Below are 20,931 nucleotides of genomic sequence, written 5' to 3'. Positions count from 1 at the left end.
CCCCCGGGCCAGTGCTCCTCTGAGTGTTGGTCCAAACCGTCAGCCGCCGGTGGCTACCAGGGGCAACTCTGGGCTGGCCTACCGGAAGTTTAGACAATCTGAGTGTGCCCTGAGAAAGAGATATGTGCAGCTCCTATCGGGATTTGTCGGCACATTCGGGCGGTGTTGCTGGTCTTGTTTTAACCTGTCGAAGTGTCTTGAGTTACCGAGATACCGAGTCTGATCGGAACGTCTTGGGAGGAGGTTTATTCCTTCGTTGACCGTGCGAGCTTGTCATGGGCTAAGTTGGGACTCCCCTGCAGGGATTGAACTTTCGAAAGCCGTGCCCGCGGTTATGGGAAGATGGGAATTTGTTAATATCCGACTATAGATAACTTGAACCTTAATTAACTAAAATGAATCAACTGAGTGTGTCACCGTGATGGCCTCTTCTCGGCGGAGTCCGGGAAGTGGACACGGTGTTGGAATAATGTTTGCGCAGGCTGTTCCCTAGCTTCTCGCTCGTGCTTTGCCTCCTCTTCTCGCTCTCTTTTGCGAACAAGTTAGCCACCATATATGCTAGTCGCTTGCTGCAGCTCCACCTATATTTGCCTTATCCTTCCTATAAGCTTAAATAGTCTTGGTCGCGAGGGTGCGAGATTGCTGAGTCCCTGTGGCTCACAGATTACTATAACTCCAGATGTAGGTCCAGGTGATTCCGCTCCAGGTGACGAGTACGAGCTCAAGTGGGAGTTCGACGAGGACACTCAGCGTTACTACGTTTCCTTTCCCGATGATCAGTAGTGGTGCCCAGTTGGGGGTGATTGGGACCGTGTCGCATGTTGGGTTCTCTTCTATTTTGGCACCGTAGTCGGGCCATGAGTGTTTTGGATAATGTAATGTTATTTATGTTCTTGTTTGACGTGGCGAGTGTAAGCCAACTATGTTCTCCCCTTTATTATTCATATTACATGGGATGTTGTGAAGATTGCCTAACTTGCGACATATGCCTTCAATGCGATTATGTCTCTAAGTCGTGCCTCGACACGTGGGAGCTATAGTCGCATCGAGGGTGTTACACCCGAACCCGAGGAAATAAATATAACTTAACGCCGGAAACGGCAAGAGTTGGAGTACAAACTAGGAAAGTTACATCCGGGGTGTTACAGCTTAACACCTATCCGGATAGCTCTGAGTAGAGATACCGGATACGTATAATGGAGCAACAATTTGGAATAGCTCCAAGTGGAACGTGGTAGCAGCATCTACGATATGACATAAAGTTTTGCGAAATACATAGGGATCTGAATATGGCAAGACCCGTTGACTACAACCTCTCTCACAAGCATAACATGATCAAACCCAAAACTCTTTAAGTGTTTATCACATAGTGATGTGAACTAGATCATTGAGTCTAGTAGACTCTTGGATGTTGGTCACATGGCGATGTGACCTGTGAGTGTTAATCACATGGCGATGTGAACTAGATTATTGACTCCAGTGCAAGTGGGAGACTGTTGGAAATATGCCCTAGAGGCAATAATGAATTAGTTATTATTATATCATATTTCATTGTTCATGATAATCATTTATTATCCATGCTAGAATTGTATTGATAGGAAACTCAGATACATGTGTGGATACATAGACAACACCATGTCCCTAGTAAGCCTCTAGTTGACTAGCTCATTGATCAATAGATGGTTCCCGTTTCCTGACCATGGACATTGGATGTCGTTGATAACGGGATCACATCATTAGGAGAATGATGTGATGGACAAGACCCAATCCTAAGCCTAGCACAAAGATCGTGTAGTTCGTATGCTAAAGCTTTTCTAATGTCAAGTGTCATTTCCTTAGACCATGAGATTGTGCAACTCCCGGATACCGTAGGAGTGCTTTGGGTGTACCAAACGTCACAACGTAACTGGGTGGCTATAAAGGTACACTATAGGTATCTCCGAAAGTTTCTGTTGGGTTGGCACGAATCGAGACTGGGATTTTTCACTCCGTGTAAACGGAGAGGTATCTCTGGGCCCACTCGGTAGGACATCATCATAATGTGCACAATGTGATCAAGGAGTTGATCACGGGATGATGTGTTACGGAACGAGTAAAGAGGCTTGCCGGTAACGAGATTGAACAAGGTATCGGGATACCGACGATCGAATCTCGGGCAAGTATCGTACCGATAGACAAAGGGAATTGTATACGGGATTGATTGAATCCTTGACATCATGGTTCATCCGATGAGATCATTGTGGGTCATGTGGGAGCCAACATGGGTACCAGATCCCGCTATTGGTTATTGACCGGAGAGTTGTCTCGGCCATGTCTGCATGACTCCCGAACCCGTAGGGTCTACACACTTAAGGTTCAATGACGCTAGGGTTAGAGGGAAAATATGTACGCGGTTACCGAATGTTGTTCGGAGTCCCGGATGAGATCCCGGACATCACGAGGAGTTCCGGAATGGTCTGGAGGTAAAGATTTATATATGGGAAGTCCTGTTTTGGTCACCGGAAAAGTTTCGGGTGCTATCGGTAACGTACCGGGACCACCGGGAGGGTCCCGGGGGTCCACCAGGTGGGGCTACCTGCCCCAGAGGGCTGCGTGGGCCAAGTGTGAGAGGGGACCAGCCCCAGGTGGGCTGGTGCGCCCCCCCCCCCCCCACCAAGGGCCCAAGGCGTCCTCAAGAGGAGAGGGGGCAAACCCTAGGTGCGCCCCCCCTCTCTCTCCCCCTTGGCCGCCTCCCAGATGGGATCTGGGGGCTGCCGCCACCCCTAGGGAGGGAACCCTAGGTGGGGGCGCAGCCCCTCCCCTCCCCCTATATATACTTGAGGTATGGGGCTGCCCAACACACGTGATTTGCTCTCCCTGTTGGCGCAACCCTACCTCTCTCCCTCCTCATCTCTCATAGTGCTTGGCGAAGCCCTGCTGGAGTCCCGCGCTCCTCCTCCACCACCACGCCGTCCTGCTGCTGCTGGATGGAGTCTTCCCCAACCTCTCCTTCTCCCCTTGCTGGATCAAGGCGTAGGAGATGTCACCGGGCTGTACATGTGTTGAACACGGAGGTGCAGTCCGTTCGGCACTAGGATCATCGGTGATTTGGATCATGACGAGTACGACTCCATCAACCCCGTTCACTTGAACGCTTCCGCTTAGCGATCTACAAGGGTATGTAGATGCACTCTCCTTCCCCTCGTTGCTAGATTACTCCATAGATTGATCTTGGTGATGCGTAGAAAATTTTGAATTTCTGCTACGTTCCCCAACAGACCACTGGACAACGGTCAAAATTATCCTTAGGTGCCTTAAAGAGGACTAAGGAAATGTTTCTCGGTTATGGAGGTGATAAAGAGTTCGTCGTAAAGGGTTACGTCGATGCACGCTTTGACATCGATTCAGTTGACTCTGAGTCTCGATCTAGATACATATTGAAAGTGGGAGCGATTAGCTAGAGTAGCCACATGCATAGCATTGTAGACATAGAAATTTACAAAATACATACGGATCTGAATATGACAGACCTATTGACTAAACCTCTCTCACAAGCAAAACATGATCACACCTTAGTACTCCTTGGGTATTAATCACATGGCGATGTGGACTAGATTATTGACTCTATTAACTCTCTGGGTGTTGGTCACATGGCGATGTGAACTAGATTATTGACTCTAGTGCAAGTGGGAGACTAATGGAAATATGCCCTAGAGGCAATAATAAAATGGTTATTATTATATTTCCTAAATCATGATAAGGTTTATTATTCATGCAAGAATTGTATTGATTGGAAACTTAAATACATGTGTGAATACATAAACAAATATCGTGTCCTTAGTATGCCTCTACTAGACCAGCTCGTTGATCAAAGATGGTTATGTTTCCTAACCATGGACATGTGTTGTCATTTGATAACGCGATCACATCATTAGGAGAATGATGTGATGGACAAGACCCATCCGTTAGCTTAGCATAATGATCGTTCAGTTTTATTACTATTGCTTTCTTCATGTCAAATACACATTCCTTCGACTATGAGATTATGGAACTCCCGGATACAGGAGGAATGCCTTGTGTTCTATCAAACTTCCCAACATAACTGGGTGATTATAAAGATGCTCTACAGGTATCTCCGAAGGCGTTTGTTGAGTTGGCATAGATCGAGATTAGGATTTGTCACTCCGAGTATCGGAGAGGTATCTTCTGGGCCCTCTTGGTAATACGCATCATAAGCTTGCAAGCAAAACGACTAAGGAGTTAGTCACAAGGTTATGTATTATGGAACGAGTAAAGAGACTTGCCGGTAACGAGATTAAACTAGGTATGAAGATACCGACGATCGAATCTCGGGCAAGTAACATACCGATGGACAAAGGGAATTACGTATGTTGTCATAACGGTTCAACCGATAAAGATCTTCATAGATTATGTAGGAGCCAATATGAGCATCCAGGTTCCGCTATTGGTTATTGATCAGAGAGGTGTCTCGGTCATGTCTACATAGTTCTCGAACCCGTAGGGTCCGCATGCTTAATGTTCGATGACGATATTGTATTATATGAGTTATGTGATTTGGTGACCGGATATTGTTCGGAGTCCCGGATGAGATCACGGACATCACGAGGAGTCCTAACATGGTCGAGAGGAAAATATTGATATATAAGACGATAGTATTCGGACACCAGAAGTGTTCCGGAGTGTATCGGGTATTTATCGGATTACCGGAGGGGTTACCAGAACCCCCGGGGAAATATATGGGCCATATGGGCCATGGGAGGGGAGCACACCATCCCACAAGGGGTGGCGCGCCCCCCTTATGGCAGGAGGACGAATAGGAGAAGGAGAAGAGGGGGTTCGGCCCCCCTTCCTTCTCTTGTTCCCTCTTCCCATTTTCCTTCCGGCAATTATGGTAGGGGGGAGGCCGAATTGGGGAGGACCCCAAGTAGGATTCGACCTACTTGGGGCGCACCCTGGCTGCTCCCCTCCCCCCCCACCCACCTATATATATGTGGGGAGGGGGCTCCTAGAACACACAACATCAATTGTTAGCCGTGTGCGGTGCCCCCTTCCACAGTTTACACCGCCGGTCATATTTGCGCGGTACTTAGGTGAAGCCCTGCGAGAATCACTACACCATCACCGTCACCACGCCGTCGTGCTGACGGAACTCATCTACTTCCTTGACATCTTGCTAGATCAAGAAGACGAGGGACGTCACCGAGCTAAACGTGTGCAGAACTCGGAGGTGTCGTACGTTCGGTGCTTGATCGGTCGGAGCTTGAAGAAGTTCGACTACATCAACCGCGTTGTCAAATGCTTTCGCTTTCGGTCTACGATGGTATGTAGATATACTCTCCCCTCATTGCTATGCATCTCCATGGATAGTTCATTGTCGTGTGCGCAGAATTTTGTTGTTTTCCATGCAACGTTTCCCAACAATAGTGTCCAGTGCGAGTTGTTGTTTTTTGCTTGTTTTTACATCGCAGAAAATCAATACCAAACAGAGTCCAAACGCAGTGAAACTTTTTGGAGATTTTTTCTGGACCAGAAGACACCCAATGGGACAAAGAAGTACCAGAGGGGAGCTCCGAGGGGAGCACAACCCACCAGGGCACGCCTGAGGGCCCAAGCACGCCCAGGTGGGTTGTGCCCACCTCGGTGGCCTCCCGCACCGCCTCTTCGCCCTATAAATTCCCAGATATTCCAAAAACCCTAGGGGGTCGATAGATCGGAAGTTCCACCGCCGCAAGCCTTTGTAGCCACGAAAAACCAATCTAGACCCTGTTCCGGCACCCTGCCGGAGGGGGAAATCATCACCGGTGGCCATCTTCATCATCCCGGCGGCCACCATGATAAGGAGGGAGTAGTCCACCCTCGAGGTTGAGGGTTCGTGCCAGTAGCTATGTGTTTAATCTCTCTCTCTCTCTCTCTCTCTCTCTCTCTCTCTCTCTCGTGTTCTTGAGATATCACGATCTTGATGCATCGCGGGCTTTGTTAATATAGTTGGATCATATGGTGTTTTCCCCACTCTATCTTGTTGTGAATTGAGTTTTCCCTTTGAGATTTATCGGATTGAATACTTTTATGGATTTGAGAGCACTTGATGTATGTCTTGCTATGAAATACTCGTGGTGACAATGGGGTATCATATTGATTCACTTGATATGTGTTTTGGCACTCAACTCGCAGATTCCAAAGATGACATTGGGGTAATCTATGCATAGGTTGATGCATGTTCTCGTCTTTGTTTCTCCGGTAGAAATCTTGGGGCACTCTTTGAGGTTCTTTGTGTTGGATTGAGTATTATGAATCTGAAATTGTTTGATGCATATCGCATAATCAACTCATGGATACTCGCGGTGACATTGGAGTATCTAGGTGACATTAGAGTTGGTTGATGTGTATCATATGGTGCTATTTTAGTATGAACTCTTGGTTAGATTGATCAGAAAGAATAGCTTGGTGTTATTTTAGTATGAACTCTAGGATAGATTGATCAGAAAGAATAGCTTTCAGGTGGTTTCGTACCCTACAAAATATTTCTTCTTATGTTCTCCGCTAGATAAGAACTTTGGAGTGATTCTTCATCGCATGTTGAGGGATGGTTATATGATCCAATTATATTAGCATTGTTGAGAGATTGCACTAGCGAAAGTACGGACCCTAGGCCTCATTTTCAAGCATTGCAACAGCGTTTGTGCTTCGTTTTATCAATTGCTACCTTGATGTTTTTTATTGTTCCTATTACAAAAATCAATATCTACTATCATTACTACGCTTTTATTACCATCTCTTCATTGAACTAGTGCACCTATACAAATTACCATTGTATTTGGTGTGTTGAGGACACAAGAGACTTTTTTTTATTTGGTTGTAGGGTTGTTTGAGAGAGACCATCTTCATCCTATGCCTCCCACGGATTGGTAAACCTTAGGTCATCCACTTGAGGGAAAATTGCTACTGTCCTGCAAAACTATGCGCTTGGAGGCCCAACACGAGTCTACAAGAACAAGTTGTGTAGTAGACATCAAGTAGCTGTATTGGGTGTTGAGGCCGGCGGTGAACGCGGGGGAGGGAGCGCACTGGTCAGGGTTGAAGCCGGAGGGGGAGGCACGCGGCGGCATGCCATGCTGGAAGGTGATGTTGGGGTTGAAACTGCTATGCGCGTCACCGTCGAAGCATCCAAGCGAGGGTGCGTACCCCCATTGTGGTGGGGGCGGCAAGAAGTTGGTCGACGACGCGATGCTCTACTCGCTCCCCCATGCGGCTTGTGGGCCATGGCCGGGCGGAAGGTTCATCATCCCCACGTGAGACACCTCTTCCTGCTCCGCCGCCGCCGTGTCCCTGGCCCTCTTGATGATGAGCGCGTTCCACCGGTCGCTGGTGACCGCCTCTCTGCGCTGAACATCTACCCTCCACTCGGTGTTCAACATGCCCGGTGACCTTGCCATCAGTGCCCTCGCCTTCCTCTGCTTCGGCGAGGTGGAATCGGCGGCGGCGTGAGGGGCCACATATTTCTTCGGCGGCATGGCACCCGGGGTCTGATGAGGAGAATGGCGGGAACGGCAGGGGAGAAGAGGGGAGCAATGGGGGAATGGAGGAAAAAGGCGGGTAAAAACATCAAGAATATGCCTGGTGTCGCCGACAGCGCGGCCCCTTGCGCCTTTTCGCTTCAGCCGGTGCCCCTAGGCGGCCCCGGTGCGCTGGGTTCGGCTCGGGTTCGCCGGTTGTTGTTTCGGCCTAAACCGGCAATAAACAATGACCTGGGGGCGACTGGGCCGATTTTTCGCCGCCGACACTAAAAAAGGCGCCCTGGGGGCTGTTGGGGGACGAGTGGAGATTCTCTTAGTTCGATCTTTTTGGTTAAATCATGATCTAGTAGAGTAAAAGTTTTTAGTATGATCTAGTCCTTTAGTTTTTACTTTATGATCTATCTATGTAATCGAGTGTGAGAGTTATATAACAAAGATTAGTTTTGAGTTGAGGCTTTGCTTTCTTGCTTTGATCTTGGAAAAGAAAAAGAATAAAAGAAATAAAAGATTATATAAGAATCTTATGGAGAGTGATGACTTCACATATAAGAAGTATGATGCATGAAATTGTTGACGGCTGACAAACATAGTATTGTTCATTGTTGCAATTAATAAGAAGTAATAAAGAAAGAGATGCTTCACATATAAATACATTATCTTGGACATCTTTTATGATTGTGAGCACTCATTAAAATATTCTATGCTAATAAGTTGATGTTGGACAAGGAAGACAACATAATGTTTTTTGTTCCCTTATATCCGAATAGAAGTTATATTGTCATGGATCCTCCAAAATGTTGGGCTTGCTTCTCATCCTATGCTAGCCAAATCTTCAGAACCAAGTAGAGATACTACTTGTGCATCCAAAAACCCTTAACCCAGTTTTTGCCATGAGAGTCCACTATATCTACCTATGGGTTGAGTAGGATCCTTCAAGTAAGTTGTCATCGGCGCAAGCAATAAAAAATGCTCTCTAAATATGCACTATATTTTAGTGTGGGAAAAGTAAGCTTTATACGAACTTGTGTTATGGAAGAAATAAAAGCGACGGATTGCATAATAAAGTTCTCTATCACAAGCGGCAATATATAGTGATGTTCCTTTGCATTAAGACTTTGCGCATCCAACCAAAAAGCGCATGACAACCTCTGCTTCCCTCTGCGAAGGGTGTATCTTTTACTTTTACTTTCTACCTTTATGCAAGAGTCATGGTGATCTTCACCCTTCCTTTTACACTTACTATTTTTGGCAAGCACTATGTGTTGGGGAAAGATCCAGACATACATATCCATTCGGATGTAGGTGATCATGAATTATTATTGTTGACATTACCCTTGAGGTAAATAGTTGGGAGGTGAAACTATAAGCCACTATCTTTCTATGTGTCTAACTAAAGCTTTGATCTCATAAGTATCGCGTGAGTGTTAGTAATTATGAAAGACTAAGAGATGATTCAGTATGTGGACTTGCTAGATAAAGCTCTTATATTGACTCTTTCCTATATTATGATAAATTGCAATTGCCTCAATGAACGAGATCACAGTTTGTTAGTTTTTAATAAAGTTTCCGGTTCATACTTTACCTTGTGAATGAATTATCACTTTAGCATAAGAAGTTATATGACAATATGTTGTTGTTCTAAACATGATCATGATGCCCTCATGTCCGTATTTTAGTTTATTGACACCTCTGTCTCTAAACATATGGGCATGATTATCGATTTCGGTTTTCACTTGAGGACAAGGGAGGTCTAAGCCTGGGGGAGTTGATACGTCCATTTTGCATCATGTTTTTATGTTGATATTTATTGCACTATGGACTGTTATTTCACATTAGGGTACAATACTTATGCCTTTTCTCTCTTATTTTACAAGATTTACATGAAGAGGGAGAATGCCAGTAGCTGGAATTCTGGACCAGAAAGGAGCAATTTTGAGATACCTATTCTGCACAACTTCAAATGTCCTAAAACTTTATGGAGAATTGTTTTGGAATATATAAAAAATAATGGGCGAAGAAACAACAGAAGGGGACCCACCAGGTGGTCACAAGCCTAGGGGCGCGCCCTACCACCCAGGGCATGCCTCCTGAGCTTGTGGGGCCCCTGACCGGCCCCCAGTGTCCATCTTCTGCTATATGAAAGGTTTTGACCTAGAAAAAATCAGAAGGAAGCTTTCGAGACGAAGTACCGCCATCTCGAGGTGGAACCTGGGAAGAACCAATCTAGGGCTCTGGCGGAGCTATTTTGCTGGGGAAACTCCCCTTCGGGAGGTGGAAATCGAAGCCATCATCATCACCAACGATCCTCTCAACGAGGGAGGGTTAATCATCGTCAACATCTTCACCAACACCATCTCCTCTCAAACCCTAGTTCATCTCTTCTATTCAATCTTTGTCTCAAAACTTCAGATTGGTACCTGTGGGTTGCTAGTAGTGCTGATTACTCCTTGTAGTTGATGCTAGTTGGTTTATTTGGTGGAAGATCATATGTTCAGATCCTTAATGATATTTATTACCCCTTTGGTATTGAAAATGAACATGCTTTGTGAGTAGTTATGTTTGTTTCTAAGGACACGGGAGAAGTCTTGTTGTAAGTAATCATGTGAATTTGGTATTCGTTCGATATTTTGATGAGATGTATGTTGTCTTTCCTCTAGTGGTGTTATGTGAACATCGGCTACATGACACTTCACCATGATTTGGGCCTAGGGGAAGGCATTGGGAGGTAATAAGTAGATGATGGGTTGCTAGAGTGATAGAAGCTTAAACCCTAGTTTATGCGTTGCTTTGTAAGGGGCTGATTTGGATCCACATGTCTCATGCTATGGTTAGATTTATCTTAGTTCTTATTTCGTAGTTGTGGATGCTTGTGAGAGGGGTTGATCATAAGTGGGAGGCTTGTCCAAATAAGGATAGCACCCAAGCACCGGTCCACCCACATATCCAATTATCAAAGTAACGAGCGTGAATCATATGAGCATGATGAAAACTAACTTAACGATAATCCCCATGTGTCCTCAGGATTATCCTTTGCTATAAAAAGGATTGGGCCACCTTGCTGCACCTTCTCTATACTTATTACTTGTTACCCGTTATGAATTATCTTACTACCAAACTATCTGTTACCGATAACTTCAGTGCCTGCAGAAAATACCTTGCTGAAAACCGCTTGTCATTTCCTTCTGCTCCTCGTTGGGTTCGACACTCTTACTTATCGAAAGGACTACGATTGATCCCCTATACTTGTGGGTCATCAGGGACACAACCACTTTTCTCTTCGCCTTATCTTCCCTCCGCCACCGCCGCCACCACCCCCGTTCCCGGCCGCATCGCCTTCCATCAAGGTCATCCGCCCCATAACCATGCCACGTCATAGCCGCCCCACGTCCGCGCTTCGGTAGAGTTTTTTGCCGGCGTTCGTGGTTCCTTGTCGTCGATGGGAGAGAAGCTACGATCCCCGTTGCCGGCCGGCGACCCCAACAACTTCCGGCTGTCGTTGCATTGCCGCAGTGCGCCTACCCCATCAACACCAACCTTGGTTCGCTTCATCGACTTGCTCTTTCCGACCGCCTCTCCACCACGATCACAAGGTGTTCGACCCTTTGCTCACAAGGTATCATGGATAGCGGGGATGAGTTTTTGTTTCACAACTTCATTTGTTCATCGGATGATTTGTCCTCGGGTGATGAAGAGCTAGTGGCGGCTGCATTGGTGGTTCATGACCACATTAGTAGGAAGCGGCCTCGGTACAGGGGATCAATCCTCGACCATGTTCCGGCCTTGAACTGCAATAGGGAGAGAGGCCACACCCTTCTCTACGCCGATTACTTTGAGAATAGCGCACTCTTCAAACCACAGAAATTTCGCCCCCGCTTCCGTATGGCGAGACATGTGTTCAATCGTATTCGGGAGGGAGTGGTAGCATATGATCCATACTTTGAGTGCAAAGAGGATGCCCTTGGCAAGCTTGGCTTCTCTTCTTATCAGAAATGCAATGCGACTATCCGCATGCTTGCATATGGAATTCCTGGTGATCTTGTGGATGGGTATGTTCGTATGAGTGAGGCCGCATGTATCCTCTCAATGTATAGTTTCTGCAAGGCCGTGGTGGTAGTGTTTGGCCCTGAGTACCTAGAGAGCCAACTGTCGCTGATACAGAGAGGTTGTTTGTTGTCAATGCCAAGAGGGGCTTTACGGGCATGCTTGATAGTATTGATTGTATGCACTGGAAGTGAAAGAATTGTCCATTTGCTTGGCATGGGCAGTACAAGGGGCATGTGAAAGGTGCTACTATCATACTTGAAGCGGTGGCTTCACAAGATCTGTAGATATATCATTCTTTTTTCGGCATGGCTGGCTCTCACAATGATATCAATGTTCTTCAGCATTCTCCATTGTTTGCAAGGCTTGCAAAAGGCCACTGTCCAAAGGTCAACTTTGAGGTCAATGGCCACTAGTACAACAAGGGATATTACCTTGCTGATGGTATCTATGCACAGTGGTCCACTCTTGTGAAGATTATACCCAATCCGCAAGGAGAGAAGAGAGAGAGAGATTTGCCCAAATACAGGAGAGTGCTAAGAATGATGTGGAGCGTGCTTTCGGTGTGCTTCAATCTCGATGGGGTATCGTTCGAAACCCTGTGTTGATATGGAGCACGCAGAAGCTTTGGAAGATGACGACTGCATGTCTGATCATGCATAACATGATCGTGGAGGATGAGCGTGATGAAAGCATCTATGACCAAGGGTTTGATTTCCAAGGTGAAAATGTTGAGCCTGAAGCCTGCAACCTTCGAACCATTTGTCCATTTTCATTGTGAATTGTGGGGCTGGCGTACTCATGTCCAGCTCGAGGATGACTTGATTGAGCACATATGGACTCACATTAGCAACCAGTAGATCTATCAGTTTAATTTCTTTTCATGCAAACAAATTTCGATTGGGTTGTGAGACTATTTGATATTGTTTTCTTTCGGTTGGGTTCTAAAGACTATTTCGGACGTATAACTATTTGCTATGTTTAATTTGAACCATTGTATATGCTTCATTTTAGTATGTTGGTTTATATGCACAACGGACTAGATGCGGCCGAAATGCGGGCGCATGTTGGACGCACGACCGGCGCATCCAAAAATCTGGCGGACACGGCCCCATTGTCACCCCAAGCGGACGAAAGTATGTACGTTTGGAGTCGTGCGTTGGAGTTGGCCTAATGAGCTTATTGCAGAAAAATCCCCTATGTGAATACATGATAACAGTGAAGAGCGTGCAAATGAATGGCCCGTCGTTGAGCAAAGCAGATGGCGACCACGAGAGAAGGCATATGAGCTCACTCGTGTCCTTCCCCCCTCGAGCCATGGACAGACATGTCCTGCGTTTGCATGCCCTGCTGTGCATGTGCCTACGGCTGCCTCCACAAGAGCGAGCAGATGGGCAACCAGCCAGGCCCCCCACCATGAGCCGAGGCCACATGGGCAACGGCAGATGAAAACCCTGTGACAATGCTATTGCTACGTACGCAGTGCACAGGAGGAAACAGGCCTCTCCCCTCCTCTTGGCTTGGTGACAAGACAGAGAACAAAATGGTTGGGAAAGTTATGAGACACAGTTGGAAGGATAAGCTGGCTTTCCCATTTAAGGACACTGCCACCCTCCTGCAGCCGCTCTCCTCTCCCCACAAACACAAGAGCAGAGCCCTCTCCTATGAAGAGAGGAGGGGATGGCTGGGTGTCAGAGACTTCTTCAATGTCCTCCTCTTCCTCCTCATGTAGGTAGGTATTCAAAGAGCTAGCACAAACAAGATACTAGCCAACAATGGCTTCCTCGGTGTTGCATTGATGAGTGACCCGGAGAAAGCATAAATAGAGAGCTAGCTATCCGGTGTTCTTCTCCAAGTAGTTATTCATTCCTTCTCTGCTCTACTTCTACTTCTGCTGCGTCTGTTCCCTTGGCTATCTTCAGCCTCTCTGGTTTTCCCTTCTTGTTTCTGCATTCCATTTCATTCTCATTCACTAGATCTTCTCATTGCCCGCCCGCCTGCCTGTCTGGCTGCCTGCCATGGAATCCTCCCATATCACCGGGGATGGTGGCGAGGGCTGCAACAGCAGCGAGTCTGGGTGGACAATGTACCTGGTCTCCCCCATGCAAAGCCGCGACGACGACGATGGTGGTAGCCGCAAGGGAAGCGGCAGCGATGGAAGCAATGTCGATGATGGTTATGGCTACACTTACCTCGTCCGTGGCAGGAAAGGAGGCAAGGAATACCAGGACGATGGCGATGACAACGACTCCCTTGCCTCCGATGCTTCGACTGGACCAGCCAAGGTCAAGGCGCAGCCCTCGTCGCCTGACGGCAAAGAAAGCCAAGGCCATCGAAAGGACGGTGACAACGACGGCGAGAAGCGGGAGGAGGACGAGGAAGAAGAAGACAGGCACACCAGGTTCTCGACGAGCTCCCGCAAGAAAGCCGGCAACAAGGCGGAGAAAGGGGGCGAGGGCAAGTCATCCAAGAAGAAGGGAAGCTCCTCAAGGACAAGCTTCTTTTGGTAAACCAAATGCTTCAGAATCATTGTTCTGTACTACTAGTAGCAAATAGCAATATGTATGTGCCTTATGCATCATCGGTCGATATTTTCCATTTGTTGTTGAAGATGGGAATGCATCCCTCATTGCTAGGAGCATTGGAGAAGAGGGAGGAAGGCTTTTTTTGGGTCCTCAGTTTTGCCTTCCGTAGTGTTCTCCCATGGTTGACCACCCCCCCAATTACTAGTAGGGTTAACTGTTGCTGCCATGTAAATCTACTGCAACCTTCGGTTATTATTATTATTATTCAATGCCTTCCTGCTTTTACTGCTGCTTGCAATCTCCTGCTATGTTCCTAGCTACTAATGGAGCACTGTTCTAACTCACAAGCTACACTCTAGCCAGACAGATATTTGCGAGCAAAACATGCATTGAAGCATGGAAATAATTTAACAGTAAAGAGAAGAAGAAGCCAAGTCAAATTAATTGCCTTCTGCATCTTCCCATTGCCCAGACTCTAGAACGTCAGCAGTGTGCAATGCATATGTTTTCTTTAACATAAATCTATTATTACTAAAAGAGGGTAACATGAGGCCCACATGCAATCTTTCTGCCAAAATCATTTGCACGGCATTTCAGCAAACCAAATCACTTCTTTGCCTTTTCCTCCAACGGCTCGTCACCTAAACACAGCCCAATCATAGACAAACAGGAACATGCATGCATGTATCACAACACAGGCAAACATACCAATAGCTTTATGGAGAAAAAATCCTTGCCAGCACACGCTCTTCAGCAGTGCGCTAAGCAGATTCTGAGAGCAGGTGACCTTGGCTTGGCTTGAAGTAATTTTGTTGGGTGCCCATCATGTGGCAAGTATATAACAATCACGCCAGAAGAATTATGTGGCCTAACCAAACTCCAGAGGGGAATATTTGTCTAACCAGACCACTCATGCAGCATTAAGGCGGCAATTGCTGCACATGCTCTAGACAGGGTGGAAACAATGATTTGGCCATCAGACAGACAGGGATAATCAATAGCCATAATAAACTAACCAACAATCATGTAAGCTGGTTCACGTACTAAAACAGCTACTAGTATCTCTCTTATTTTTCTCTATCCACACCAAACGGTTTCTTAAAAATAAATCGCTTTTATGTTTTTAGAAGGATGTTATGTGGAAAGGGCAACATGATTACAGCTAATGCGTCGCTTTTTCAACAAACCTAATGTGGTGTTGCCATGAGCTGCTATACTTTATACGATAATTAAACAATGTACGTTGCATCTTCTAGGATGTGGCGGGCAACTACATGCTGCAGTTAAGCCTCGCCACCCCCAATGATTTGGCATTAGATATCTTCACCTTCATAATAGAAACATATGATTGGCACTGTAGGTATGCACCGCACAATAAAGCAATGTATATCACCTGCTATGGATGTATGGTTCCTCCGATTACACAGCAGCAACTTCCTAAAGGCAGCTTTGGCGTCGGTCTCGGATCATCCTTTGCTTCAAAATAATGCAGGGAAGATATGCATGTCTCTGAACAGCAGTCCCTCTTTCCTGGAAGAGAAGAAATCTATCAAAAGGAGCCTGTAACTGGAGCTTGGGATATATAACTAAGTCTGGGAAATATGCAGCTTAACTGAAACAGCCCAAACAAGGTAAAACAAAAGTAGAATTGCTCACACTTCAGACAAAAAAAACATTGAGATGGCCCTAGTGTTGTGATCCTTGCATGCTACTGCTGAAGATTTTGCAAGAGAGCAAATGACCTGAACCAAATCTGTACATCATTTTTCTTCTTCAAACCATCCTTATTTACTCGATGATTCGAGAATGCGTGCTGAAAAAATCAAACTGGGGCCAGTCAAAGTTCACAGGCAATTTCAGTACTATGAGATTTTAAAAGTTCTGAGTCGTTTCCTTGTATTCAACGAACACCAACGAGTTCCGGTCCATTTTTAGCACTTGGGTGATAAGTTTTAAGGGGGGCACAGCGAAAACCTTTTGGGTGGGAAAGTTCAAGGATGACTGCCGCGTACTTCTCCCTCATCCTGCTGTTTTCAGGTGTCGCTGGATAACCGTGAACATGGAAGTTTCAACGGAAGCACAGGCGTATGGTGAAGCAGCGCATGACTGTGCTAATCGAAACTGTACGCACAAGGTGATTGGATCATCTTGCCGTGTAGAATAACAGATTCTCAAAAATACTGTGGTTGGAGATGAGCCACTCTAGGAGAATTAGGAACAACCTTTAGCTTCTCGGCCTCAAACACCTTGGCCAACTAAGAGGAGCACATAATCTTCATTACGTAAGTAAAATAATCCTGAAGACTGAATAGCCAGTATGCTTGTCGACGCAAGTTCGAAGAAGAGTTGCAGTGGATTGTCCACCGGGCAAAGTGAAAGAAGTATTCAGAGCAGCACATAAGGTGCAGAGCTTCAGATAATGCAGCACTTTGGAGCACTCTTTGTGCTCTTTGTTGTAACTTCAGCTTAGTTTTTCCCCCCTTCTGCATAACACAGTAAAAAAAAACTGTGGGAAGAATTCCTACAGGTTCGGCTAAAAAAATACTCCCTCTATAAACAAATATAAGACAGTATAGTGATATAAAACATCTTATATTTGTTGACAGAGAGAGTAATAATTATGCAGCATAAGTACGAATTCCCAGATATAACACATAAATACCATAACAACACATAGGAGTAGTTCATATTTGCTGCCACCATTACCTACAGCAACCGAACAAGCATGTTCATATTTCCTCAACTTCTCTCAAATCCAAGTTGGATGCATATAAAGTTCAGATGAAAACAATATAGCTGCTTCCACATGACTGTCAAAATATTATAATCAAGAAACCTAAGACGGTATATTATAACAATGATGGGGCAACACGATGAAGATTCTTTCAGCCAATGTCAACTTCAACTTGCATGAACCATCAAATATGCCGAAGCTCTTCTTGCAAACAGAATGGTTATGTTGCCAAGCTCTTACTGTGCCCTCGAATTACCAAAGGTACTAGTAAGAAAATGCTTGGTAATATTACCATAGCCAGGTATTCTGATTCTAGTTATGTAGATTCCTTACATCATACACATGTGGTCCTCGACGGTTGACCTCTTTTCTTTCAAACAATGGTTGACCTCTTTGGGGATGGCATAATTAAAAATTTGGGAGCTGCTCATAAGGTTTTATAATTCACAACCATGCATCACAATTCGCAAGTAGATTAAGAGGTGAACATATTTTGTTCAGGCTCTGTATACTATGGCATATAATATGAATAAATAATGTGGTACGGGATGTAATGCGGTTTTGTACAAAACCATGGGATATAGAGCACAAAATTCATATATATACAAGCTGCAAGGCCTTTGTTATGCTCTGTATTCATTTGGACAAAACCAATGAATGCCTTTTAACCAAGTATGTGCTTCCAATCGGGTAGCCAATGTTATGGTCTATGGGAAACAAAAAGAGAGAAGACATTTATTCCATGTGTTCTTGCTTCTTAAACAGTCAGCACTCTACAAGATGACAACTAGAAATTGAACACAAAAGGAAGAACAAGAAACTCCTCCAGATTAAGCCACAAAACGGTTTTATTCTGTAACTATATTTTGGATGACCAATTAGAAAATATGGCACCAAGAAAAGGGATTTGACACATAATAGTAGAATCTGAACTGGCACATACGTCCGAAACTCCCACTCACAGTGCAAAACAGACCAAATCAGTAGTTTTCACTACCCGCAAGGGCCAAACCGAACCAAACCAACATTAATAGCCCATTATGCAGTGTTCAATAAGCACATCCAGAATATTTAAGGAAACCAACTATTAGCATGACGATGCAAAATACGGAAAGCACGTCTCAGAAATACTTTTGCCTTCTTATTTCCCAATTCCCATGATGATACATCGCTTACATAGGAAAAGGGAAGAAACTAAAAACATTCTATACATATAGAAATGATATTTCTTTTGATGAACTTACTAGTAAGCCTAGTAATAACTAGTACCTCATTGAGTACCAAGAAATTAAGTCTGGAAAACAATGCACCAAAGCATTAGGAATTCTCCTCCACACTGGATGAAGTCTTCCTAGACTTCTTGTCATCAACATACAACTGGTAGCCGTATGAAATAAAACCCCAGATGGCTATCAGCATAGCTATAATCTTTATTCCATCCATTTTGTCGTGAAAGAAAATCACTGCGAAAACAGGAATGATGGGTAGAGCTAGAGTGCTTATCACATTTGAAAAGAGTGATGAAACCACAAAGATCAACCCCACAACTCCAACAGAAGCTATCTGCCATGATATAGCTGTCCATAGCACTGTCATTACATAGGACACCTTCCCTGGGCTGAACATGTGCATCTCTCCCTCCAAAGTCTTCCATTCACCACTTGCAAACAACCCAACAAGAGAAGCCAATGTAGCCACAAATGCCGTATAAATCTGCATGTTCAGCACGACTGAGAAGGTCTCCCTCTTAATAACCTTTTCAAACGTAACTTGCATGAGAGACAGAATAAGTGAGTATGTGGCCGATGCTCCCAGTGTCAACACAAAACCCAATACATGATTCCCTTGAGAGATATCACTACTGCTCGGAGAATCCTCATCAACTCCAAGGAGCGAAGCGGAAAATGTAAGGAGTAGTACCGAGTTGAATATCAAAGGGGTGAACTTTTGGGCATTGAGAAAATATGAGAAGACGGCGTTGAAGGCCAGCTGACTAGCACAAACGAGGGAGTAAGTTGAGACAGGAAGATACAATAGACCGTAGGAATACATCAAGTCGTCTGCAGCAATGATGAGTCCCAAGGCAATGTATATCAGAGTGATTTTGGTGATAGAAGCTTCAGGGCCACTGGTAGTTGCTTGTGTGGAAGGTGACTTTGGACGGAAAAGAAATTGGGCAACAAACAACACCGGAAAACCAGCAGTCTGGACAAACGTGGACAACCATTTGCTATTGCCACCTTCATTGTAGTAGAATCTCCCTAAGAGTGTTGCCGACGTCTGACCAGCCACAAGGAAGAACATGTTCAGTACCACCATCAACCACCATTGCCAGTGCTTAACCGGAGCGCTTTGTGGGGGTGCTTCATGGGCCAAGGAAACTGCGGGTTTGGAGGATCCTGCAATTTACAATTGGAAAGCGATACCGACAGGTCAAATCAAACTGTAAATTCCGAACATGGATGATAGTAAGACATGACAAAATGTTTGGACGAACTCCAACAAACAGGATTCCATCCATATGGATGCATTGAGTCTAGCTGTTGCTCTCATCAGCCCTTAAAACCCTGTCAGATGAACGAAAAACAGGGGATTCTCACCACTGGCCAAATACGTGGATGCACATGGGTTGCATCTTGCATGACTGACAAAATACTTGAATGCACATGGAACTCCTACTCCCTCAGCAGAGGTAGAGGTGGGTGGCATGACCACACACGTGCAAAGTGCTAACCACCGGAGAGCACACAGCACGAAACATGGATTTGGCACTCACATTCGTGCATGCAGATTACAAGGGAAACACTAATCCAAAGCCTAGTTCGCCATGCTCGTGAATAAACCCGTTACTGCATACGGCCAAGATGCCGTACACAATTCATCGAACACCTCGCGCGCGTGCGCTCACTCCCCCACCAACGGACGGACCACCAAATTCCTTGGAGACGAACCAAGATAAACAGCAGTTTTGTTTGTCTACGGGACATGGGTGCCCCAGCCAAAGACGGGCCGCGCGACCACATCATGAAGGTGAGCTCCTACTATCAGGGTTTCCACGTATCCGAGGCGAATTCAACCAAGGAACCAGCGAGATATCTCATCACGCGCTCGAACCAGAAGCGAACTGACCTGCGATTTCTATCTGGACCTCCTCCTGGCCGCTCCCGCCGCCGCCGCCGCGGACGGCGCTGCTGTTGCCGTTGCCGTCGTCGCCGGCCATGTCTCCGCGGAGGAGACGCTCGCGGGCGCGATCCAGGTGGAGGACGGGGAGGGGGGAGGCAGTGGCCTGGTCCGTCAGCGTGGGAGCGCCGCCGCGCGGGGTTGGGGGTGGGTGTGGAAAAGAGGCCGCAGGGCACTGTGTCGTCTCGCGTCGCTCGGAGTCGGAACAGAGCTGCTCCTACTAGTCCTTTTTGTTCCGTGCCGATGTGCGTCCCCGCGGGCCGCTTTTCGCCGTCGCTATCGTACCGTGTGACGAAGACTAGCCGCTAGCGCGGACCTCTCTGACGCTGGCATCGCATCGAATCGCATCGGGTTCGTCCGTGCCACCGGCTCGAGATCGCGAATTTGCAGTGCCCCACCAACGGCTGTGGACTTGTGGTTGCAGTTGCAGAGTACTCCGGGATTGACCGAAGAGAATGAGTGAGCAGTCGCGTAATTCTCCCGATGATAGGACAGGGTGGATGAGATTCTGAGAACCCGAACTGGAGCAGATTGAGACGAAAGATGTTTTGATGTCCTGCCTTTATGCGTGCAACAGCGATGGGTGAGAGATTTTTCTTGATCTCGATGGGTAGATTCTCTGCGGTCCCCGGTTGCGGCGGCGCCGCCGTCCGTCGTCCGCATACTTTGACTTTGCCTGCTGCAGGCAACTGCCTTTTTTTAGAAACTTTGTTGTGCGGTCACCACGTTTGCGCGGAGGCCAGCCGTAGAGTCAGACCATGTGTTTGCGAGACTTGTGAGTTTCAACATTTAAGGTTCGAAACTCATAACTAATGATGCAAGAATTAAAACTTAAAATATGCTCCCTAATCTCATTAATTGTTGCGTCATAAGGGACGCGCTACTGCTAGCGGAGCTTGAAGCCAATCGTTGGGCGAGCCAAAACAAATAAAATAGC

General features: G+C 46.1%; 2 protein-coding genes across 5 annotated transcripts; one reads left to right on the top strand and one right to left on the bottom strand.

Moving 5' to 3' along the window:
• Positions 1–13,156: 13,156 nt before the first annotated feature.
• On the top strand, positions 13,157–14,365 carry LOC123128038 (protein SOB FIVE-LIKE 4). Of its 2 annotated transcripts, XM_044547939.1 has the most exons (2): positions 13,157–14,061; positions 14,167–14,365. In XM_044547939.1, coding segments are annotated over exons 1-2 (489 nt in total). In that variant the 5' UTR covers positions 13,157–13,573; the 3' UTR covers positions 14,168–14,365. The 2 variants fall into 2 exon arrangements, with proteins under 2 accessions (XP_044403874.1, XP_044403873.1); XM_044547938.1 differs by having other exon boundaries at positions 13,164–14,365.
• A 242-nt stretch (positions 14,366–14,607) lies between these two features.
• Positions 14,608–20,490, bottom strand: LOC123128037 (probable purine permease 11). Of its 3 annotated transcripts, XR_006462917.1 has the most exons (5): positions 19,944–20,490; positions 18,084–19,213; positions 15,737–16,563; positions 15,474–15,610; positions 14,613–15,026 (listed from the first exon to the last, which is right to left on the bottom strand). XR_006462917.1 is itself a non-coding variant. In XM_044547937.1 (2 exons), exons 1-2 carry the CDS (start codon positions 20,032–20,034, stop codon positions 18,132–18,134), a joined length of 1,173 nt encoding a protein of 390 aa, XP_044403872.1. In that variant the 5' UTR covers positions 20,035–20,490; the 3' UTR covers positions 17,934–18,131. The 3 variants fall into 3 exon arrangements, 1 of the variants encoding a protein (XP_044403872.1); XR_006462916.1 differs by having other exon boundaries at positions 14,608–15,610; XM_044547937.1 differs by lacking the exons at positions 14,613–15,026; positions 15,474–15,610; positions 15,737–16,563 and having other exon boundaries at positions 17,934–19,213.
• Between the last annotated feature and the right edge of the window lie 441 nt (positions 20,491–20,931).

Source organism: Triticum aestivum, chromosome 6A (assembly GCF_018294505.1).
Source record: "Triticum aestivum cultivar Chinese Spring chromosome 6A, IWGSC CS RefSeq v2.1, whole genome shotgun sequence".
In the NCBI taxonomy this organism is placed as follows: Eukaryota; Viridiplantae; Streptophyta; class Magnoliopsida; order Poales; family Poaceae; genus Triticum; species Triticum aestivum.
Note: the sequence above shows the minus strand (reverse complement) of the source record. Positions and strands in the feature narration are given on the sequence as shown.

Bases quoted from the DNA above. Each gene is read 5' to 3' on its own strand.
- LOC123128038 (XM_044547938.1), top strand. From the start codon at position 13,574: ATGGAATCCTCCCATATCACCGGGGATGGTGGCGAGGGCTGCAACAGC.
- LOC123128037 (XM_044547937.1), bottom strand. From the start codon at position 20,034: ATGGCCGGCGACGACGGCAACGGCAACAGCAGCGCCGTCCGCGGCGGC. The intron at 19,214-19,943 runs GTCAGTTCGCTT...TGTAAATTGCAG, and splicing joins GGTCCAGATAGAAATCGCAG to GATCCTCCAAACCCGCAGTT.